The 21,640-nt window shown below is 34.7% G+C and overlaps 1 protein-coding gene across 3 annotated transcripts in view; it reads right to left on the bottom strand.

The window, feature by feature from the left end:
* Nucleotides 1-10,909: 10,909 nt before the first annotated feature.
* Nucleotides 10,910-21,640, bottom strand: part of grin2ca (glutamate receptor, ionotropic, N-methyl D-aspartate 2Ca) — a 72,708-nt gene continuing 61,977 nt past the window's right edge. For 2 of the 3 annotated variants that reach the window (XM_028455600.1, XM_028455599.1), the window contains 5 exons: nucleotides 20,702-20,931; nucleotides 16,390-16,550; nucleotides 14,956-15,143; nucleotides 13,788-14,020; nucleotides 10,910-12,973 (listed from right to left, as the gene is read on the bottom strand). In XM_028455600.1, coding sequence (XP_028311401.1) covers nucleotides 11,366-12,973; nucleotides 13,788-14,020; nucleotides 14,956-15,143; nucleotides 16,390-16,550; nucleotides 20,702-20,931 — 2,420 coding nt within the window. In that variant the 3' untranslated portion in view covers nucleotides 10,910-11,365. Of the gene's footprint in view, nucleotides 13,024-13,787; nucleotides 14,021-14,955; nucleotides 15,144-16,389; nucleotides 16,551-20,701; nucleotides 20,932-21,640 lie in introns of all 3 variants that reach the window. The other variant, XM_028455601.1, reaches the window with a different exon arrangement.

Consider the following 21,640-nt stretch of genomic DNA (forward strand, 5'->3'; position numbering starts at 1 on the left):
TCATATCATTTCTTCTTGTGTGCAGGAGTACGAACCCTTTTTCTACTGAGCATCAAACAGCAGGTCACGCCTCTGATGTCCTGATGCATGCTGGGAAAATTCACAGATCAAAGCTGCACTAAGGAGGGGAAACATATGGTCGCTGTGCTTTCAAGTTCTGAGCCGTGGCTAACAGGTTAGCGCCGGCTAGGTAACACGCACACACACACACACACAGACACAAACACACACACACACACACACACACACACACACACACACACACACACACACACACACACACACACACACACACACCTCTGCAGTTATCTACAGTCCTGGGTAATGACTGTGATGATGGATAAATAATGAATAAATGATAACAAACCATACCTGTCAGGTTTTGGTTTAGAAAATATGGTAAATAATCTGGCGCCCGCTACGATCCGTCCAACCATCCCAACCAAGCTCCAGAAAAGACAGATGTACAACAAATGTAAAATATTCACTTGTCAAAAACGTATTTAACACAATCAGGTGATTAGAATGTGGTAGACCAACCTTTGTTGACATTGAAATGCCATAAACATTCCTAAGTTATAAAACAACCCAAATGAAAACATAAATGTGTATATGAAGTTTTTTATTTAATATATTTACAGTTCATATACAAGTCAATACCTTGCATATTTAATGTTCATTTCATGTTACTTGTCTTTAAGTTAGACATTAACATTTTATTTTCATTACATATTTTCTTCATATATATTTAAATTTATCTTTCATATTTCTCGTGCTCACTTTATGTAGAGCAGAGACTTATATCACAGTGGGCGGGGCCACAAACGTGTGATTGTATCTGATCTGAGGGTCACATGATCAACATTCACGTTAGCATTATAATAACGACCAATCAGAGCATGAACACAGACAACATCAAAGAGTTTGAGTGTTTTAATTGTTTTGTGTGATTTTGGTGTCATTTTCTTGTTGCTGTTTTGTGTGTTTTTGACATTATTTTTTGTGTCTTTAGAATCCTTTTGTGTGTTGTTGCTATTTGAATGCTTTTGTGTGTCTCTGTAGCTGTTTTGTGTGTTGTGGATGATGTTTTTTGGGATCGTCTTGTGTGTTTTTGTTGTAATTTTGAACAATTTTGCTAGTGATTTGTGTTTGTTACTTTTTTGTGAGTTTTTGTTACACTTTTGTGTATTATTTATTTTTAGTAATTTAGTGTGTTGTGGTTTGTCCTGTGTTTTTTTTCAGATTTTTTTTGTTAGTTTTGAGTATTTTTGTGTGTTTTTGTCATGTCGAATGCTTTTGTTTTGAGTATTTTTGAGTCATTTTGTAAGCTTTTGTTATTTTTTGTATTTGTCTGTGCTTCTGTGTGTTCTTAGAGTCATTTTGTGGGTTTTTGTTGTTGTTTTCAGTGTTTTTAGTATGTCTTTGTAGCCGTTTTGTGGGTTTTTGTCTGTTTTTGTCCTTTTTGTGATGTCACTGTAGATTTTAGTGTGTTCCATAAGTTACTATAGCTGAAAATTCTGTTTGTCCTTTTGTACGTCTCACATTTCACCAATCTTATATTTCCTTGTTTTTGCTTTCTTTGATAAAATGACTATTAACTTACAGTATTTCATCCTCAGTCTTTCCTTTAGTCTTTCTTTGAATATTTTGCTCAATGACTTTTTCTTTCATCTTGTCAATGGTTTGTTGAAAGACTTTTTTAGTGTAAAAATGTAGAACATCTCATGTTAGAGTGAAATGCGTTGATCAGAGACTTTTGTGTTAAATGAGAACGACTGCAGCATTAAATCTGAGTAATTACTGTGTGAAAATAAAGACTTCCTGTTCTCTCCTTCAATCATACACATTCAGCAGGGATTTGTCACTTGGAGCATTCATCTTTTTTGTATAATTAGTGTCTCGTCAGGCGAGGAGTTATGTACGAGGACAGTGAACGCACCACGCTGTTGAGTTTCCCAAAGCTTTTAACCACTTATACGTTATCTGCACTCTCCCCGTTTGTTGAAAGAATCCCACTGCTTCCACCAGTCTTTAATTAATGCTAATGCGACCAGCAATTAATTAATGCTAATGCTACAAGCCCTAAAACTTTAATTAGTCATTCCTGAAACCAACATTTCACCTGTATTAGGGTGTTTATCCTGTTTCTACAAGCTTTTAGCTAACTAAAACACCTTCGTTTGTAGACTTTTCGCCCACTTTTAATGCCTTACTATATACTTACCTCCATTTTGAGGCGTTTCACATTTTTTTGCCCTTTTTCATGGCTTACTATAGCCTTACGTCTAATTTGAGATGTTAAAAAATGTTTTGCCCTTTTTTTTTTGCCTGACTATAGCCTGACCTCCGTTTTTTACCCTTTTTTTGCCTTGTTTTTTTGAAATTTTTGAAATTTATGCCTTACCTCTGACTTTGGGTGAATGTTTTTTTTGTTGTTGTCATTTTTTGTGCCATACTGCTTTAATTTACCCTGTTTAAGTATGTGCATCATATTTGCAGTTGTTTTCCGGGTCTAATGATGGTCTTAACTCAATTTTTTTTTTGGAATTTTTTTTTTACTTTTTTAAATATACTGTATGCCTAACTATAGCCTTAATTTTGATTTTGGGTGATTTTTTGATTTGTGTAATTTTTTGTGCCTTACTGCTTTATTAGCCCTGTTTATGTATGTGCATCATAATGGCAGTAGTTTTGCAGGTCTAATGATGGTCTGAACTCAATTTTTTTTTTTGGAAATTTTTTTAACTTTTTTAAAATTATGCCTTACTATATAGCCTTAATTTTGAATTTGGGTGATTTTAGTTTTTTGTCATTTTTTTTGCCTTACTGCTTTCTTAGCCCTGTTTAAGTATATGCATTATATTTGCAGTAGTTTTTAGGGTCAATTGATGGTCCTAACTCAATTTTTTTTTTTTTCGAAATTTTTGAAAAAATATGCCTTGTTATAGCCTTACTTTTGAATTTGGGTGATTTTAGTTTTTTGTGATTTTTTGTGCCTTACTGTATTCTTTGCCCTATTTAAGTATGTGCATTATATTTAGAGTAGTTTTTAGGATCTAATAATGGTCCTAACTCAATTTTTTTTTTTTTTGAAATTTTTGAAAATATATGCCTTGCTTTTGGCCTGACTTTTGAATTTGGGTGATTTTAGTTTTTTGTGATTTTTTGTGCCTTACTGTTTTCTTTGCCCTGTTTAAGTATGTGCATTATGTTTGCAGTAGTTTTTAGGATCGAATAATGGTCCTAACTCAATTTTTTTTTTGAAATTTTTGAAAAAATATGCCTTGTTATAGCCTTACTTTTGAATTTGGGTGATTTTAGTTTTTTGTGATTTTTTGTGCCTTACTGCTTTCTTTGCCCTGTTTAAGTATGTGCATTATGTTTGCAGTAGTTTTTAGGATCCAATAATGGTCCTAACTCAATTTTTTTTTTTTTTTTGAAATTTTTGAAAAAATATGCCTTGTTATAGCCTTACTTTTGATTTTGGGTGATTTTAGTTTTTTGTCATTTTTTGTGCCTTACTGCTTTCTTTGCCCTGTTTAAGTATGTGCATTATGTTTGCAGTAGTTTTTAGGATCGAATAATGGTCCTAACTCAATTTTTTTTTTTTTTTTTTAAATTTTTGAAAAAATATGCCTTGTTATAGCCTGACTTTTGAATTTGGGTGATTTTAGTTTTTTGTCATTTTTTGTGCCTTACTGCTTTCTTAGCCCTGTTTAAGTATGTGCATTATATTTGCAGTAATTTTTAGGATCTAATAAAGGTCCTAACTCAATTTTTTTTTTTTGAAATTTTTGAAAATATATGCCTTGCTTTTGGCCTGACTTTTGAATTTGGGTGATTTTAGTTTTTTGTGATTTTTTGTGCCTTACTGCTTTCTTTGCCCTGTTTAAGTATGTGCATTATGTTTGCAGTAGTTTTTAGGATCGAATAATGGTCCTAACTCAATTTTTTTTTTTTTTTTAAATTTTTGAAAAAATATGCCTTGTTATAGCCTTACTTTTGAATTTGGGTGATTTTAGTTTTTTGTGATTTTTTGTGCCTTACTGTATTCTTTGCCCTGTTTAAGTATGTGCATTATATTTAGAGTAGTTTTTAGGATCTAATAATGGTCCTAACTCAATTTTTTTTTTTTTGAAATTTTTGAAAAAATATGCCTTGTTATAGCCTGACTTTTGAATTTGGGTGATTTTAGTTTTTTGTGATTTTTTGTGCCTTACTGCTTTCTTTGCCCTGTTTAAGTATGTGCATTATATTTGCAGTAATTTTTAGGATCTAATAAAGGTCCCAACTCAATTTTTTTTTTTTTTTAAATTTTTGAAAAAATATGCCTTGTTATAGCCTTACTTTTGAATTTGGGTGATTTTAGTTTTTTGTCACTTTTTGTGCCTTACTGCTTTCTTTGCCCTGTTTAAGTATGTGCATTATATTTAGAGTAGTTTTTAGGATCTAATAATGGTCCTAACTCAATTTTTTTTTTTTTTTGAAATTTTTAAAAAAATATGCCTTGCTAATAGCCTGACTTTTGAATTTGGGTGATTTTATGTTTTTTGTGCCTTACTGCTTTCTTTGCCCTGTTTAAGTATGTGCATTATGTTTGCAGTAATTTTTAGGATCTAATAAAGGTCCTAACTCAATTTTTTTTTTTTTTTGAAATTTTTGAAAATATATGCCTTGCTTTTGGCCTGACTTTTGAATTTGGGTGATTTTAGTTTTTTGTGATTTTTTGTGCCTTACTGCTTTCTTTGCCCTGTTTAAGTATGTGCATTATGTTTGCAGTAGTTTTTAGGATCGAATAATGGTCCTAACTCAATTTTTTTTTTTTTTTGAAATTTTTGAAAATATATGCCTTGTTATAGCCTTACTTTTGAATTTGGGTGATTTTAGTTTTTTGTGATTTTTTGTGCCTTACTGTATTCTTTGCCCTGTTTAAGTATGTGCATTATATTTAGAGTAGTTTTTAGGATCTAATAATGGTCCTAACTCAATTTTTTTTTTTTTTTAAATTTTTGAAAAAATATGCCTTGTTATAGCCTTACTTTTGATTTTGGGTGATTTTAGTTTTTTATAATTTTTTGTGCCTTACTGTATTCTTTGCCCTGTTTAAGTATATGCATTATATTTGCAGTAGTTTTTGGGGTCAATTGATGGTCCTAACTCAATTTTTTTTTTTTTTTGAAATTTTTGAAAAAATATGCCTTGTTATAGCCTTACTTTTGAATTTGGGTGATTTTAGTTTTTTGTGATTTTTTGTGCCTTACTGTATTCTTTGCCCTGTTTAAGTGTGTGCATTATGTTTGCAGTAGTTTTTAGGATCTAATAATGGTCCTAACTCAATTTTTTTTTTTTTTTAAATTTTTGAAAAAATATGCCTTGCTATAGCCTGACTTTTGAATTTGGGTGATTTTAGTTTTTTGTGATTTTTTGTGCCTTACTGCTTTCTTTGCCCTGTTTAAGTATGTGCATTATGTTTGCAGTAGTTTTTAGGATCCAATAATGGTCCTAACTCAATTTTTTTTTTTTTTTGAAATTTTTGAAAAAATATGCCTTGTTATAGCCTTACTTTTGATTTTGGGTGATTTTAGTTTTTTGTGATTTTTTGTGCCTTACTGCTTTCTTTGCCCTGTTTAAGTATGTGCATTATGTTTGCAGTAGTTTTTAGGATCGAATAATGGTCCTAACTCAATTTTTTTTTTTTTTTTAAATTTTTGAAAAAATATGCCTTGCCTGACTTTTGAATTTGGGTGATTTTAGTTTTTTGTCATTTTTTGTGCCTTACTGCTTTCTTAGCCCTGTTTAAGTATGTGCATTATATTTGCAGTAGTTTTTGGGGTCAATTGATGGTCCTAACTCAATTTTTTTTTTTTTTTTGAAATTTTTGAAAATATATGCCTTGTTATAGCCTTACTTTTGAATTTGGGTGATTTTAGTTTTTTGTGATTTTTTGTGCCTTACTGTATTCTTTGCCCTGTTTAAGTATGTGCATTATATTTAGAGTAGTTTTTAGGATCTAATAATGGTCCTAACTCAATTTTTTTTTTTTTTTTAAATTTTTGAAAAAATATGCCTTGTTATAGCCTGACTTTTGATTTTGGGTGATTTTAGTTTTTTGTCATTTTTTGTGCCTTACTGCTTTCTTTGCCCTGTTTAAGTATGTGCATTATGTTTGCAGTAGTTTTTAGGATCGAATAATGGTCCTAACTCAATTTTTTTTTTTTTTTTTAAATTTTTGAAAAAATATGCCTTGTTATAGCCTGACTTTTGATTTTGGGTGATTTTAGTTTTTTGTCATTTTTTGTGCCTTACTGCTTTCTTAGCCCTGTTTAAGTATGTGCATTATATTTGCAGTAATTTTTAGGATCTAATAAAGGTCCTAACTCAATTTTTTTTTTTTTGAAATTTTTGAAAAAATATGCCTTGTTATAGCCTTACTTTTGAATTTGGGTGATTTTAGTTTTTTGTGATTTTTTGTGCCTTACTGCTTTCTTTGCCCTGTTTAAGTATGTGCATTATGTTTGCAGTAGTTTTTAGGATCGAATAATGGTCCTAACTCAATTTTTTTTTTTTTTTTAAATTTTTGAAAAAATATGCCTTGTTATAGCCTTACTTTTGAATTTGGGTGATTTTAGTTTTTTGTGATTTTTTGTGCCTTACTGTATTCTTTGCCCTGTTTAAGTATGTGCATTATATTTAGAGTAGTTTTTAGGATCTAATAATGGTCCTAACTCAATTTTTTTTTTTTTTTTTAAATTTTTGAAAAAATATGCCTTGTTATAGCCTTACTTTTGATTTTGGGTGATTTTAGTTTTTTATAATTTTTTGTGCCTTACTGTATTCTTTGCCCTGTTTAAGTATATGCATTATATTTGCAGTAGTTTTTGGGGTCAATTGATGGTCCTAACTCAATTTTTTTTTTTTTTTTGAAATTTTTGAAAAAATATGCCTTGTTATAGCCTTACTTTTGAATTTGGGTGATTTTAGTTTTTTGTGATTTTTTGTGCCTTACTGTATTCTTTGCCCTGTTTAAGTGTGTGCATTATATTTAGAGTAGTTTTTAGGATCTAATAATGGTCCTAACTCAATTCTTTTTTTTTTTGCAATTTTTGAAAAAATATGCCTTGTTATAGCCTTACTTTTGAATTTGGGTGATTTTAGTTTTTTGTCACTTTTTGTGCCTTACTGCTTTCTTAGCCCTGTTTAAGTATGTGCATTATATTTGCAGTAATTTTTAGGATCTAATAAAGGTCCCAACTCAATTTTTTTTTTTTTGAAATTTTTAAAAAAATATGCCTTGCTAATAGCCTGACTTTTGAATTTGGGTGATTTTATGTTTTTTGTGCCTTACTGCTTTCTTTGCCCTGTTTAAGTATGTGCATTATGTTTGCAGTAATTTTTAGGATCTAATAAAGGTCCTAACTCAATTTTTTTTTTTTTGAAATTTTTAAAAAAATATGCCTTGTTATAGCCTTACTTTTGAATTTGGGTGATTTTAGTTTTTTGTGATTTTTTGTGCCTTACTGTATTCTTTGCCCTGTTTAAGTATATGCATTATATTTGCAGTAGTTTTTGGGGTCAATTGATGGTCCTAACTCAATTTTTTTTTTTTTTTTGAAATTTTTGAAAATATATGCCTTGTTATAGCCTTACTTTTGAATTTGGGTGATTTTAGTTTTTTGTGATTTTTTGTGCCTTACTGTATTCTTTGCCCTGTTTAAGTATGTGCATTATATTTAGAGTAGTTTTTAGGATCTAATAATGGTCCTAACTCAATTTTTTTTTTTTTTTTAAATTTTTGAAAAAATATGCCTTGTTATAGCCTTACTTTTGATTTTGGGTGATTTTAGTTTTTTATAATTTTTTGTGCCTTACTGCTTTCTTTGCCCTGTTTAAGTATATGCATTATATTTAGAGTAGTTTTTAGGATCTAATAATGGTCCTAACTCAATTCTTTTTTTTTTTTTGCAATTTTGAAAAAATATGCCTTGTTATAGCCTTACTTTTGTTTTTGGGTGATTTTAGTTTTTTGTGATTTTTTGTGCCTTACTGCTTTCTTTGCCCTGTTTAAGTATGTGCATTATTTTTGCAGTAGTTTTTAGGATCGAATAATGGTCCTAACTCAATTTTTTTTTTTTTTTTAAATTTTTGAAAAAATATGCCTTTTTATAGCCTGACTTTTGAATTTGGGTGATTTTAGTTTTTTGTCATTTTTTGTGCCTTACTGCTTTCTTAGCCCTGTTTAAGTATGTGCATTATATTTGCAGTAATTTTTAGGATCTAATAAAGGTCCTAACTCAATTTTTTTTTTTTTTTGAAATTTTTGAAAATATATGCCTTACTTTTGAATTTGGGTGATTTTAGTTTTTTGTGATTTTTTGTGCCTTACTGTATTCTTTGCCCTGTTTAAGTATGTGCATTATATTTAGAGTAGTTTTTAGGATCGAATAATGGTCCTAACTCAATTTTTTTTTTTTTTTTAAATTTTTGAAAAAATATGCCTTGTTATAGCCTTACTTTTGATTTTGGGTGATTTTAGTTTTTTATAATTTTTTGTGCCTTACTGTATTCTTTGCCCTGTTTAAGTATATGCATTATATTTGCAGTAGTTTTTAGGATCTAATAATGGTCCTAACTCAATTCTTTTTTTTTTTGCAATTTTTGAAAAAATATGCCTTGTTATAGCCTTACTTTTGATTTTGGGTGATTTTAGTTTTTTGTGATTTTTTGTGCCTTACTGCTTTCTTTGCCCTGTTTAAGTATGTGCATTATGTTTGCAGTAGTTTTTAGGGTCTAATGATTGTCCTAACTCAATTTTTTTTTTTTTTTTAAATGTTTGTAATATATGCCTTATTATAGCATGACTTCCGATTTTGGGTGATTTTAGTTTTTTGTCATTTTTTGTGCCTTACTGCTTTCTTAGCCCTGTTTAAGTATGTGCATTATATTTGCAGTAATTTTTAGGATCTAATAAAGGTCCTAACTCAATTTTTTTTTTTTTTTGAAATTTTTGAAAATATATGCCTTGCTTTTGAATTTGGGTGATTTTAGTTTTTTGTGATTTTTTTGTGCCTTACTGCTTTCTTTGCCCTGTTTAAGTATGTGCATTATGTTTGCAGTAGTTTTTAGGATCGAATAATGGTCCTAACTCAATTTTTTTTTGAAATTTTTGAAAAAATATGCCTTGTTATAGCCTTACTTTTGATTTTGGGTGATTTTAGTTTTTTGTCATTTTTTGTGCCTTACTGCTTTCTTTGCCCTGTTTAAGTATGTGCATTATGTTTGCAGTAGTTTTTAGGATCGAATAATGGTCCTAACTCAATTTTTTTTTTTTTTTTAAATTTTTGAAAAAATATGCCTTGTTATAGCCTGACTTTTGAATTTGGGTGATTTTAGTTTTTTGTGCCTTACTGCTTTCTTAGCCCTGTTTAAGTATGTGCATTACATTTGCAGTAATTTTTAGGATCTAATAAAGGTCACAACTCAATTTTTTTTTTTTGAAATTTTTGAAAAAATACGCCTTACTATATACAATATGCCTTTTTGAAAAAATAGCCTTACTTTTGATTTTGGGTGATTTTAGTTTTTTGTCATTTTTTGTGCCTTACTGCTTTCTTAGCCCTGTTTAAGTATATGCATTATATTTGCAGTAGTTTTTGGGGTCAATTGATGGTCCTAACTCAATTTTTTTTTTTTTTTTGAAATTTTTGAAAAAATATGCCTTGTTATAGCCTGACTTTTGAATTTGGGTGATTTTAGTTTTTTGTCACTTTTTGTGCCTTACTGCTTTCTTTGCCCTGTTTAAGTATGTGCATTATATTTGCAGTAATTTTTAGGATCTAATAAAGGTCCCAACTCAATTTTTTTTTTTTTTGAAATTTTTGAAAAAATATGCCTTGCTAATAGCCTGACTTTTGAATTTGGGTGATTTTATGTTTTTTGTGCCTTACTGCTTTCTTTGCCCTGTTTAAGTATGTGCATTATGTTTGCAGTAATTTTTAGGATCTAATAAAGGTCCTAACTCAATTTTTTTTTTTTTGAAATTTTTAAAAAATATGCCTTGTTATAGCCTTACTTTTGAATTTGGGTGATTTTAGTTTTTTGTGATTTTTTGTGCCTTACTGTATTCTTTGCCCTGTTTAAGTATGTGCATTATATTTAGAGTAGTTTTTAGGATCTAATAATGGTCCTTACTCAATTTTTTTTTTTTTTTGAAATTTTTGAAAAAATATGCCTTGTTATAGCCTGACTTTTGAATTTGGGTGATTTTAGTTTTTTGTGCCTTACTGTATTCTTTGCCCTGTTTAAGTATATGCATTATATTTGCAGTAGTTTTTAGGATCTAATGATGGTCTTAACTAAAATTTTTATTTTTTTTAAACTTTTTTAAATATATGCCTTAATTTTGGGGTCTAATGATGGTCTGAACTCATTTTTTTTTTTTGAAAATTTTTATGACTTACCTCTGTTTTCAGGCGTTTGACATTTGGCCCTTTTTTGCCTTACCTCACCTCCATTCCCTAAATGGTAAATGGACATGATTTATATAGCGCTTCATCACCAAACTGAAACAGTCTCAAAGCGCTTTACATATCAGCTCATTCACCCAATCACTCTCACATTCACACACCAGTGGGACAGGACTGCCATGCAAGGCGCTAGTCGACCACTGGGAGCAACTTAGGGTTCAGTGTCTTGCCCAAGGACACTTCGACACATAGTCAGGTACTGGGATCGAACCCCCAACCTCTCGATCAGAAGACGACCCTAAATGTTCTAGTTTTCTGTCTTTCTATAGCTTCCAGAAGCTTCTAAAGGACAAACGGTCTAATAGTGAGATAAGACAGTATTTAAAGGACTGAGGCAGATTTCACAGGCCTCAGGGAAGGCCTTTGTCTTTATTAAAGGTTGCTGGAATAATGGAAATACACATGATAATAATGTTCCCTTTTTTAAATCCTGCTCAAAGCAGAGCCAGCACTCATTAACTTAGAAAATAGACGGAAGACGTGTGGCTGCTTTGATGATGATGATGATGAAGATGTTTCTCACTCTTTCACAAATGTCTCCGATGGAGAGGCTACAGTATATCGTCTCCCACAAAGCATTTAAAAACCTTAAGATAACAATAAAGGGGTTAAATTCTCTATATCATAAATACTTGAAACTTTTTGTAATGTTTGGCGTACAAAGTCCCAGCAGTAGTGACGGTCTCAGTGTCCGCCCCTTCTCGTGTGTTATTGCACTGATCAATGAGGGGCCACGCCCTCAAATACACTATCGGTGTTACTTTTTGCTTGACGCTGAGGGCGGAACCTCCAGGCGTCCCCCACCTCCGAGGGACCGATGGAGGACCCGTAAGGATGAGGGTTCACACCTCAGACTCCAGGCTGGACACCCTTCTCCAGGGCTTTGGCACAAAGGGACTATTGACTCTGCGCGCCACCAACACCTGCCTCCGGTCCCTGCAGCTCGGCTCCTCCCTTTTCCCGGCGCCGTCGTAGCTCCCGAACAGGTTGTTGTGGTAAACCAGCGGTCGCTCGGCCACATTCGCGCTAACACGGGGCACTGCGGCATTGTCGGGGCAGTGACCCGTGCAGTGGAACAAGTGGCACATGTCCCTGGAGCCGTCGTAGTACTGGTGCGTTCCCTGAGCCAGGGGCCCAACGTACAGCGGTAAGTCTGCGTACGAATTCAGGTAGGTGGAGTAGTGTCTGTGCACCACCGAGGAGGAGGAACGGCGCAGGGCAGCCGCGTTCTGCAGCATGGCTTCCCTGTACGACGGCAGCCGGGTGGAATCTGAGTACTTCAGCTTCTGCTTGTACGGATAGGAGCCCATGTGGGCCGGGTCCAGGTAGGCAGGCTCGGCCGACAACGGGTAGCAGGAAAGGTTGTGTCCCAGACTTCCGTAAAGCTTGTGAGGCCTGGGGTTGGCCACGACCACGCGTGGAAACAGATCGGGGACGTCTGCCCTGGCCGAAGGCGACGAGGATGTGGACGGCTTGGTTTCGTCTACCTGCCGGATCCGGTCGTTGCCCCACGTGGCTTTGAGGAACGAAGCCCGCCGGTTGAGCTTGTCCTTCCCCAGGAGCGGCACGTCGTCCGTCTCTGGCTCCAGGTACGACTTCATGCAGGAGTTGCAGGTGCTGCTAGCGGCCGGGTAGTGTCCGGCTGCGTCTGGGCTGTGGTTGTTCATCAGATGATTGGCCCTGAGCTCTGCCAAGCAGGCCCGAGGCTCGTCGTACTCCACTCTTGTTCTGGGGTCCACGGGGTCAAAGACGTAGCTGTGAGGGCGCCGGCCCCGGCTCACGCAGTCCGGCGGGTAGCTGAGTTTCCTCCTCAGCGGCCCTCTGTGCTCCACATAGATGTCCGGCACCTGGAACTCCCTGTAAGGGACGAACGGGGAGGAGGGGTGCCGGGACTGGCTGTCCACGTACAGCCTGCCGCTGTGGTGAGGGTTTGGGGTTCCCGGGGCTGAGGCATCCCTCATGGCCAGGTGAGGACTACTGAGGCTGGAGATGGGCAGTGTCCTCTCAAAGACGTGCTGGCTGCTGCGTGCGGGCAGCGTGTAGCGCAGCACGTTGGGGCGGGTCACCACCCGCGGCTTGTCCAGGAGCGGCTGGGTAGAGGCGTCGCCATAGTGAAGTGGAAAGGTGGGGGTGAGGGCCCGCTGAGGGAAGGGGGAGTGGTTATCCGTGATGCTGGAGATGTATGGCACCCGGCCAAGGCTCAGGTCCCCGGCTGTGACCCGGGGGGGGAGTCCGGCCCGGACGTTGTCGGCTCCTCGTCTGCTCCAGTTCTCGATGGTTTTGGTGGCGTTGTCCAGGGAGTTCTCCACACGGGCGGAGGAAACCATGTCCTTGGCCGTCTTCAGCATCTTCAACATGTTGGCCTGGGAGTAGTTCGTGGTCACGTCCGGGTTCTGGAGGGTCCCGTTCCGCTCTGTCTGCTCCACACCGTTAAAGCAGCTGTAGATACCCTGAGACAGACAGACAGAAACACACGGGTCAGTCTGAGACTACTGACCCGCTACAGACGCAGCACGAACACAAGAGTCACATGATCAACATTCATGTCAGCATTAGAACAACAAGTTTTATTTGGTTTTGTGTGTTTTTTCCTTTAAACGTGTATATTTTTAGTAGTAGTTTTGCATATTTCTTTTGTCTTTTGGTGCGTGTTTCTTTAATTCTGCATCTTTTTTGATTCATTTTGTGTATATTTATGTAGTTTTTGGGAATTATTTTACTTTATTTTGGTCATTTTTCTATGATTATTGTGTTTTTGTAGACATTTGGTGTGATTTAGGAGGAATTTTGCGTATTTTTATTGTCATTTTGTGTATTTTTCCTGTAATTTTATATGTATTTGGAAGAATATTTGCATATTATAGATATCATTTTGTATATGCTGTAATTTTTGTAGTAGTTTTGTGAGATTTGCAAGTAGTTTTGTTGTGTTTTTGTGTGTTTTTCAATAATTTTGCATGTTTTTGGAATAACTATTGTTCTGTGATTTTTGTGTTTTTGCAGGCATTTTGTGTGATTTGTGAGTAATTTTCAAATATTTTTGTTGATGCTTTAAGTATTTTTGTTACCCTTGTGTATTTCTCTAATTATGGAAGAACTGTATTTGAGGAAAATCTTTGAATATCTTCCGTGTTTTTGTGTGATTTGGGAGTCATTTTGTCATTGTTTTGTGAATTTCTGTCCTTGTATGTGTGTTTCCAGCAGCCTTTGACATGATTGTACTTGTTTTGATCGTTTGATGGAAACAGAAACCGTGTCACTCACTCTGCTGATGGCGAGGAGGAAATCCAGGCGGTTAGGTTTTCGGACCGAGTGGCGTAGCTTCCAGTAGAGCAGATGTTCCCAGGCGAACACCAGCAGACTCAGGCCCATGGCAACCAGCAGCATGTAGAAAACACCCGCCATGTTGTCGATGTCCAGCTTGCTGCTCATCACCTCCTTCTTCTCGTTGCGACAGATGCCGGTGAGCCACACGGTCTGCAGCTTCTGTGTGTCACCTGTGAATGAGGAGCGCGAAGCAGAGCGCTGAGTAATGATCCCGCCTCACGTCTCCACTCAAACACATTTGCATGAGATAATGAAATGTTTTGAGAAAGCAGCGGGCCGGATACCATTAACTAACGCTCTGTTTGCAAATTGAAAAACGCGTCTTCGCACTTATTCATTCAAAGGAAGGAGAAGCAAATGTAATCTGTATGAAAATGTACATTTCAATGCTTTAATATTAATAATCCATTTGATCTGTCACACATACAGTTAACCATGACTCAGCAAAGTGTTTTCTATTCAATGATATAAACATTTTGTGCTCCTTTGGCCTCCGACTCTGAGCGTTATTATTTCTCTCTGTTTTCTTTGCCTGAAGCTCAGGAATAAAACGTCCTTTAAACTGGACTTTATTCACATGCTTTTATGAGCCTGTCGTTCATAAATTTCCTCTGTTTTTATGAGCACACCAGCGCTTATTGTCTTCTTTTATTGCTCTTTCTATTCCTGTAAATGTGAAGAGTGTAAATACAGTTACTACAGCCTCACTGTATAAACTGTATTCAGCATCGCCCCTTTAAAGTCCTGATGTCTGCATTTAGAAATATGTTTTATTATCAACTTATTCCATGAAAGACATGCAAATATCTGCTCAGATAAGTGCTAAATTATGCACGATTTGAAGCTTTTTGGGAATTTTTCAATTTTCCTTGAGGTTTAAAAACTAGACTACAAAGACCTAGAGCTGCAACAACAGATAAACAAACCAAAATAAAACACTGAAAGGAACTAAAACAAACCAAAAGGATAAAAAAACCCACCAAAAACAGATCAAAACATAGTAAAACGACAAGAACCCCCCCCCATGACAGTGATGCAGTCTCTGTTTTATTTTATGTCATGCTTTTACCACCTAATAAACAACCTAATGTTTGCATAAATTTACCGTCTGCTAAGAACTGCAGCAGAGCCAGGTCGATGGGTCGTTTCCAGCGTGAGTCCTTCTGCAGCGCGATGCCGTAACCGGTGGTGGCGAAAACCTTCCCACTGCCGATGGTCACCAGCTTACAGCCTTCGTCTTTACCCGCCATGTAGTTCAGCACCGCCGCGTCGTAGATGAACGCGTCCAGTTTCCTAGCAGCATAAAGAGAAGCATTCAGTACAATTAGTCTATCATAAATTATAATCATAGACTAAAAACAGACTAAAATGTGACTAACACATTAAAACTGAACCATAAAAAAGACAAAAACAAGTTAAAAAGCCTCCAAATATACTAAAAACAGATTATAAACAGACCTAAAGGACTATAAAACAGACTAAAAGCCCTGAACACATTAAAACTGAAGCAAAAAAAGAAAAATAACAGGTTAAAAGCACCCTAAAATACTAAAAACACACAAAAAGAACAGGTTTTAGGAGGAAATTTATGTGTCAATTTTCAAACTACCAGAGCGTCTATTGAACAAAAACAAAAAAAAGATTCCAAACCCTCCAAAACACCATAAACAGGCTAAAATATGACCAAAAAGTCACTATAGAAACTTTATAATTAGATTAAAAAAAGCTAAAAACAGACTAAAAAGAGACAAAAATAACTAAACACATTAAAACTGAACCTAATAAACACAAAAACAGGTTAAAACCCCTCCCAAAGTACTAAAACCAAACTGAAAGAACACCGAAGTGTACAAAAACAGACTAAAAAACACCACGAAAATACTTAAAACACACAATCAGAGGACTCAAAAAAAAAAAAAAAAAAAACCCCAAACACACTATAAACAGACCTAAAGAACTATAAAATAGACAAAAAAGACAAAAATCAGGTTGTAACCAAACTGAAAGAAGACCAAAGTGAACAAAAACAGACTAAGAACAGATGACAAAGACCAAAAAACCAAAAAAACAGACTGTAAATAGACTAAAAAGAGACTAAAAGGACTAAAAACATAAAACAAAGACAAACAGGTTAAAAAGACCTCTTAAGTACTAAAAACAGACAAAAAGAACAGATTTTTCGCCGTCTATTGAACAAAAACAGAAAAGATTCCAAACTCAAAACAACATAAACGGACTCAAATAAGACCAAAAAGTCACTATAGAAGCTCCATAATTAGACTGAAACAAACTAAAAAGAGACTAAAATAAATAAAAACATTAAAAATTACAACAAAACAAAATCAGACTACAACACATTACAAGGACCAAAAACAGACTAAAAAGCTATTACAGATAAAAAGAACAAAACAGACTATAAGCAGGCTAAAAAAACCCACATAAACCTAAAACACACATTATAAACAAATTAAAAGAACCTTCAGACTAAAAAGAGATTAAAAGTACTAAAACTATAACAGCGTTAAATCAGATTACTCACCCTGTTTTCAGGCTGTTGAGGGCGTCCTCCACTCCTTTCTGGTTGTATTTCACCATGTGCGAGTGCATCTCAGGGTAGTTGCTCCGGATGTTGCGCTCAGTGCTGCCGTTTGGGACCGTACCAAAACGAAACGGGGGGTACTGCTCCTGGGGTTTCTGGAACTGGAACAGAAAAGGTAAAAAACATCAGTGTCTTTAAGGATGGAGAACATTCCTCTGGGAATAATAAAGTGGACCACAACTGATGATCTCTACATTTAGACCAAAAACAGGCTTAAAAAATGACTGAAAGCACTTAAAACAGACCAAAAACCCAATAATATGACTTAAGGTTAAAAAAAGACAAAAATAGAAACCAACAAAAAACAAACTAATAACAGACACAAAGAACTAAAAACACAGTCAATAAGACCTAAAGGTTCAACAAACAAACTGAAAGCATTTAAAACAGGTCAGAAACCAACTAATAAAAGACTGAAGGTCCAAAAACGGACAAAGAAATACCAAAAACAAACTGAAAGGAAATAAAATGGACAAATAGAAAAACCAAAAAGGATCAAATACAGAAAATAGTAAAAGAAAAAACCCCCAAAAATAGACATAAGAAAAATGAAATCACCAAAAACAAACTAGCCAAAGAAAAGACCAAAAAACAGGCTAAAAACAGACTGAAAGCACTTAAAACAGACCAAAAACAGAATAATATAAGACTTATGGTTCGAAAACAGACAAATCAAACTAACAGGAACTAAAACACGTTAGAATAAAATAAAACCAACAAAAAACAAACTGAAAACAGACAAAAAAAGACAGACACAAAAAAACACTTAAAACAGACCAAAAACCGACTTGAGGTCCAAAAACAAACTGAAAGGAACCAAAACAGACAGAAAATAGCAAAAAAAGAAAAAATTAAAACCCCAAAATACACTGCAAAAAGAAAAAAACAAACTAAAATAGACAAATTTTATTTTTGCTAAAAACAAACCAAAACAGGTCAGAACAAAATGTCAAAAAAAGAAACCAACAAAACAACAACTGAAAACAGAAAAAATGACAGACACAAAGGACCAAAAAACAGTCAATTAAGACCTAATGGTAGAAAAAAAAAGAAAAACCCTCAAAATTCACTGAAAAACAATAAAATGACCACAAACAGACTTAAATAAAGACTAAAGGCTAAAAACAAACTGAAAGCACTTAAAACACATCAAAAACCAAATAATATCTGACTTAAGGTCCAAAAACAAACTGAAAGGAACTAAAACAGACAAATAACAAAAAAGACAAAAAAATGAAAAGAAAAAACCCAAAAATACACTGAAAAAAGATTTTTTTAAAAAAAGGGAAAAAAAAGCAAAAACAAACTAAAACAAACAAAAAAAGCAAAAACAAACTAAAATAAACAAAATAAAAAGCAAAACCAAACTAAAATAAACAAAATAAAAAGCAAAAACAAACTAAAATAAACAAAAAATAAAAAGCAAAAACAAACTAAAATAAACTAAAAATAAAAAGCAAAAACTAAAACTAAAAAGCAAAAACAATGGTGATGGTGTCAGGTGAAAGCAGAAGAGCCACAGCGACATATATCTACGTTTGTATGAAATGTTGGTTATTATTTCTGGGTCACGGTGCAAACATGACGATGTGTTCACGGTGATGATGATGGAGCTGTTTTCATTCTTCATCGATCGTTTTGTCCCATCTATCACTGCTGTGATATTTGCTGCTTTAATTAAAGGACAAAGAGTGAATAGATCACTGCTCAGTATTCTGCTCTGCTCTGTACGCGCTGATGTTTAATCATCAAACAATCAGAAATGAACTTCCTGTCCAGGACAACGTAGCCACGGGGAAGCTAATTAGCTTCATGTCTGCAAATGAACTTGTCATTATGTCCTTTAGCTCGTGGTGAATCTCCTCACTGAAGCTGAAGAACACCTGAAGTACTGGAGTAAAAGTATCTGTTACTGTAAACGTAGCAGTAATAAACCCGTTTTTTTCTTTCGTCACAGAATTTTGGCGCGTTTTACCTCCTGCAGCGTTTCACAGATTTTAACAATTAAAATTCAGCACAGGGGTGCACGGAAACGTACTGCATTCACTTGAAAAAGAAAAAAAAAACCTATTTTTTCTGAATAATTAATTTTTTTGGTTTGCTTTTCGGGCATTTTTTTTCTTCTGTTTTTTGGAATATCTTTTTTTTTTTTTAATATATTTCAAGGTCATTTTTTCCGTTTTTTGTGCTAATTTTCCCCCCTACTATTGTTTTTCTGAGCTTAGAGTTACGGTGGTCACAGGTCGACCTGCGCGACCTCTTGTCACAAGACAATTCCAAAAATATGCAAAAATCTAAAAAAAAAAAAACATTAACAAGAAAAGAAAATAAGAACAAACAAAAAAAAAAACACTAAATTACTCCAAAAACAAACAAAACGATAAAAAATACACAAAGGACAACAGAAATACATTAAATTACTCAAATTACATACAAAATGATAGAAAAATACAGAAAAGGACAACAGAAACACAAAATAAATTCAAAAACACAAAAAAAAAAAAACACACAAGACAAATACAAAAATACAACAATAAACAAAAAAGGGCAACAAAGATACTGAAGATACTGCAAAAAACAAACAAAATTATAGAAAAACAGACAAAAGAAATACTAAAATAGTTTAAAAGCATACAACAATTACAAATATTTAAAAAATTATAAAAAAGATAAAGGACAACAAAAACACAAAATGAATTCAAAAACACACAACACAATAACAAAAATACAACAAAACAACACTAAATTACTCCAAAAAACATACAAAATGATTGAAAAACACACAAAAGGACAACAAAAATACAGTAACATGACTCCAAAACCAAAGAAAAACATAGATTTTATTGTGTATTAAAGCTTAGATTGCTAATTTTTCTAAATGTTCACATTTCCCCACTGTGGGATAAAATAAAGAATTATCTAATGTAATTTAATTGTATTTGCTGCTGTTAATCTGGACCAAGAGGTCTGGATTTGACTTTAAAGCCAAAAGGAGTTTCCTGATAGAATAAAGGCTTCATACACAATATAAATAAAAATGTGCTGGAGGAAGTCAACAAAGTATGAAAAAAAGTATGAAATTTGGCTCCAAAGAGGTTTGAAATCCACGTCCTTTTGCAGCTAATTTCACGATTTTAATTTGATAGCTGTGTAAAGGTTTATTGTAATAGATGTGTGTGTGTGTGTGTGTGTGTGTGTGTGTGTGTGTGTGTGTGTGTGTGTGAGCTCAGGACAGCACAGAGAACCACTCTATATTCTATGAAGCAGTCACAGTTGTTTCTCCGGCTGCTCGTTCTAAATCTGTAATGAAACCTGGATTTTAAATGACCGCCAGCGCGCTGCTCGTTACGTGTCCAGCAAATGTTATTTTAATCTCTGCGTCTGCCTGAGACAAGTCGACAGTGTCAGAAAGGGATTTATTTAACCAGATTAGTTTAGTCTTTTTATTATCGCGGGAAGAATTGTGGATACAGGAAGAATGCTGTGGCTTCACCACACATGTATACTGACTCGCTTCACCTTCTCTTTTCTATGTTCGTTTTTATGTATTAATTAAAAAAAGACTCCAAAAACTCACAAGACGACTACAAAAACCCACAAAAATATAAGAAACTACAACAAATTTACACAAAATCACAGAAAAATCTACAAAATGATTAAAGAAAAACTACTGAGAATGAGAGAAAAATGTAGGAATGACAACCAGAATACACAAAAACTACATAAACATGCAAAACTACCACAAAAACATACAAAGATGGCAGGAAAGTATACAAAATTACAAGATGACTACAAAAACCTACAAAAAACCCCTGAAAATAATATAAAACTACAACAGAAATGCACAGAAACGACAGGAAAATTACTCCAAAAACATACAAGATGACAACAGAAACCCAGAAAAAAACTGAAAATATGTATAAGCCGACAACATGTACACAAAATGAAAAAAAATTACAAAACAACTCCAACAATACACACAAAAACCCCCCAAAAGGCCAAATTATAACCTAATACACAAAAACCATAAACCATGATTGGTCGTTATTCTAATGCTGACATTAATGTTGATCATGTGATAAGACAATCACATGTTTGTGGCCCTGCCCACTGTGATGAAAGTTGCCCGTCTGTGTTACAAATATTTAAAGTGAGCTGTTTGCAGTGACTAATGCTGTCAAACTAAAGGCTCGTGGCCTGAATTCGGCCCCTACTAGCTTCTGATGCTAGCTCCTGTGCCTGGTTTGCGTACCTTCTTGTCGCTGAGGCCCGACACGGTGTCGATGTACTGCTCCTGGATCATGAAGGCCGCCAGGTTGGCCGTGTAGGACGCCAGGAAGATGACGGCGAAGAAGGCCCAGACCAGCACCATGATCTTACTGGTGGTTCCCTTCGGGTTCTCGATGGGAACCGAGTTGTTGAAGACGATTCCCCAGAGCAGCCAGACGGACTTACCAATGGTGAAGGTCGGCCCCCCAGGGTCTGCAGGGGAGGAGAAGCAGGGTACTGTTGTGGTTATTTTTTTTACTGACTTAAAATCATCACAGAAAAATCAAAAACCAGACAAGCAGCGTTTTTCTGTTTTAAAATAAAATTTTGTTCTGTTTGTGATATTTGGATATTTACGGGGAAATTAGGACGAGAGCTTCATGTTTTAATCTCACCACACAGAGGGGACACACAGGGGGGCGGACTTTTACTACCGGACAGAAAAAGGATCAACGCATAAGTCACAACTAATGAACTGGTGAATTGAAACGTTATTAATATATAAATAAAAAAATGAATGTTACAAAAAGCATACCCATATAATGTGATTAAAGGAACCAGAGGTGGTGTTATGACTCTACTGGTGCTCCTCGTTTCTTGTGATCAACTTTGCCGTTAGTGGTTCGCTGTATTATAACATGCAAAATAAATATTTTTACTGCCCTCAAAAAAGCTGTAATTATTTTTGCAAAAGTGTCACCAGTTAATTTGGACACATTTAGGACCGTTACGCCATAAAAGTTAAATATGAGCAGCTTTATACAAGCTAAAACATCCACTGACTGAATGAAAACAGGAGCAGGACCAGAAAACTGCTGAAATAAATCCTAAACAGTCCTATTGTGTTAGTAGACCTGCTCCAGGGCCTGTGGAGGGAAACCAGTTATAGTGGACTTCAGCTCTGGTTCTGTTCGCGCTGACA

This window comes from Gouania willdenowi, chromosome 8 (genome assembly GCF_900634775.1).
Source record: "Gouania willdenowi chromosome 8, fGouWil2.1, whole genome shotgun sequence".
Lineage (NCBI taxonomy): Eukaryota > Metazoa > Chordata > Actinopteri > Blenniiformes > Gobiesocidae > Gouania > Gouania willdenowi.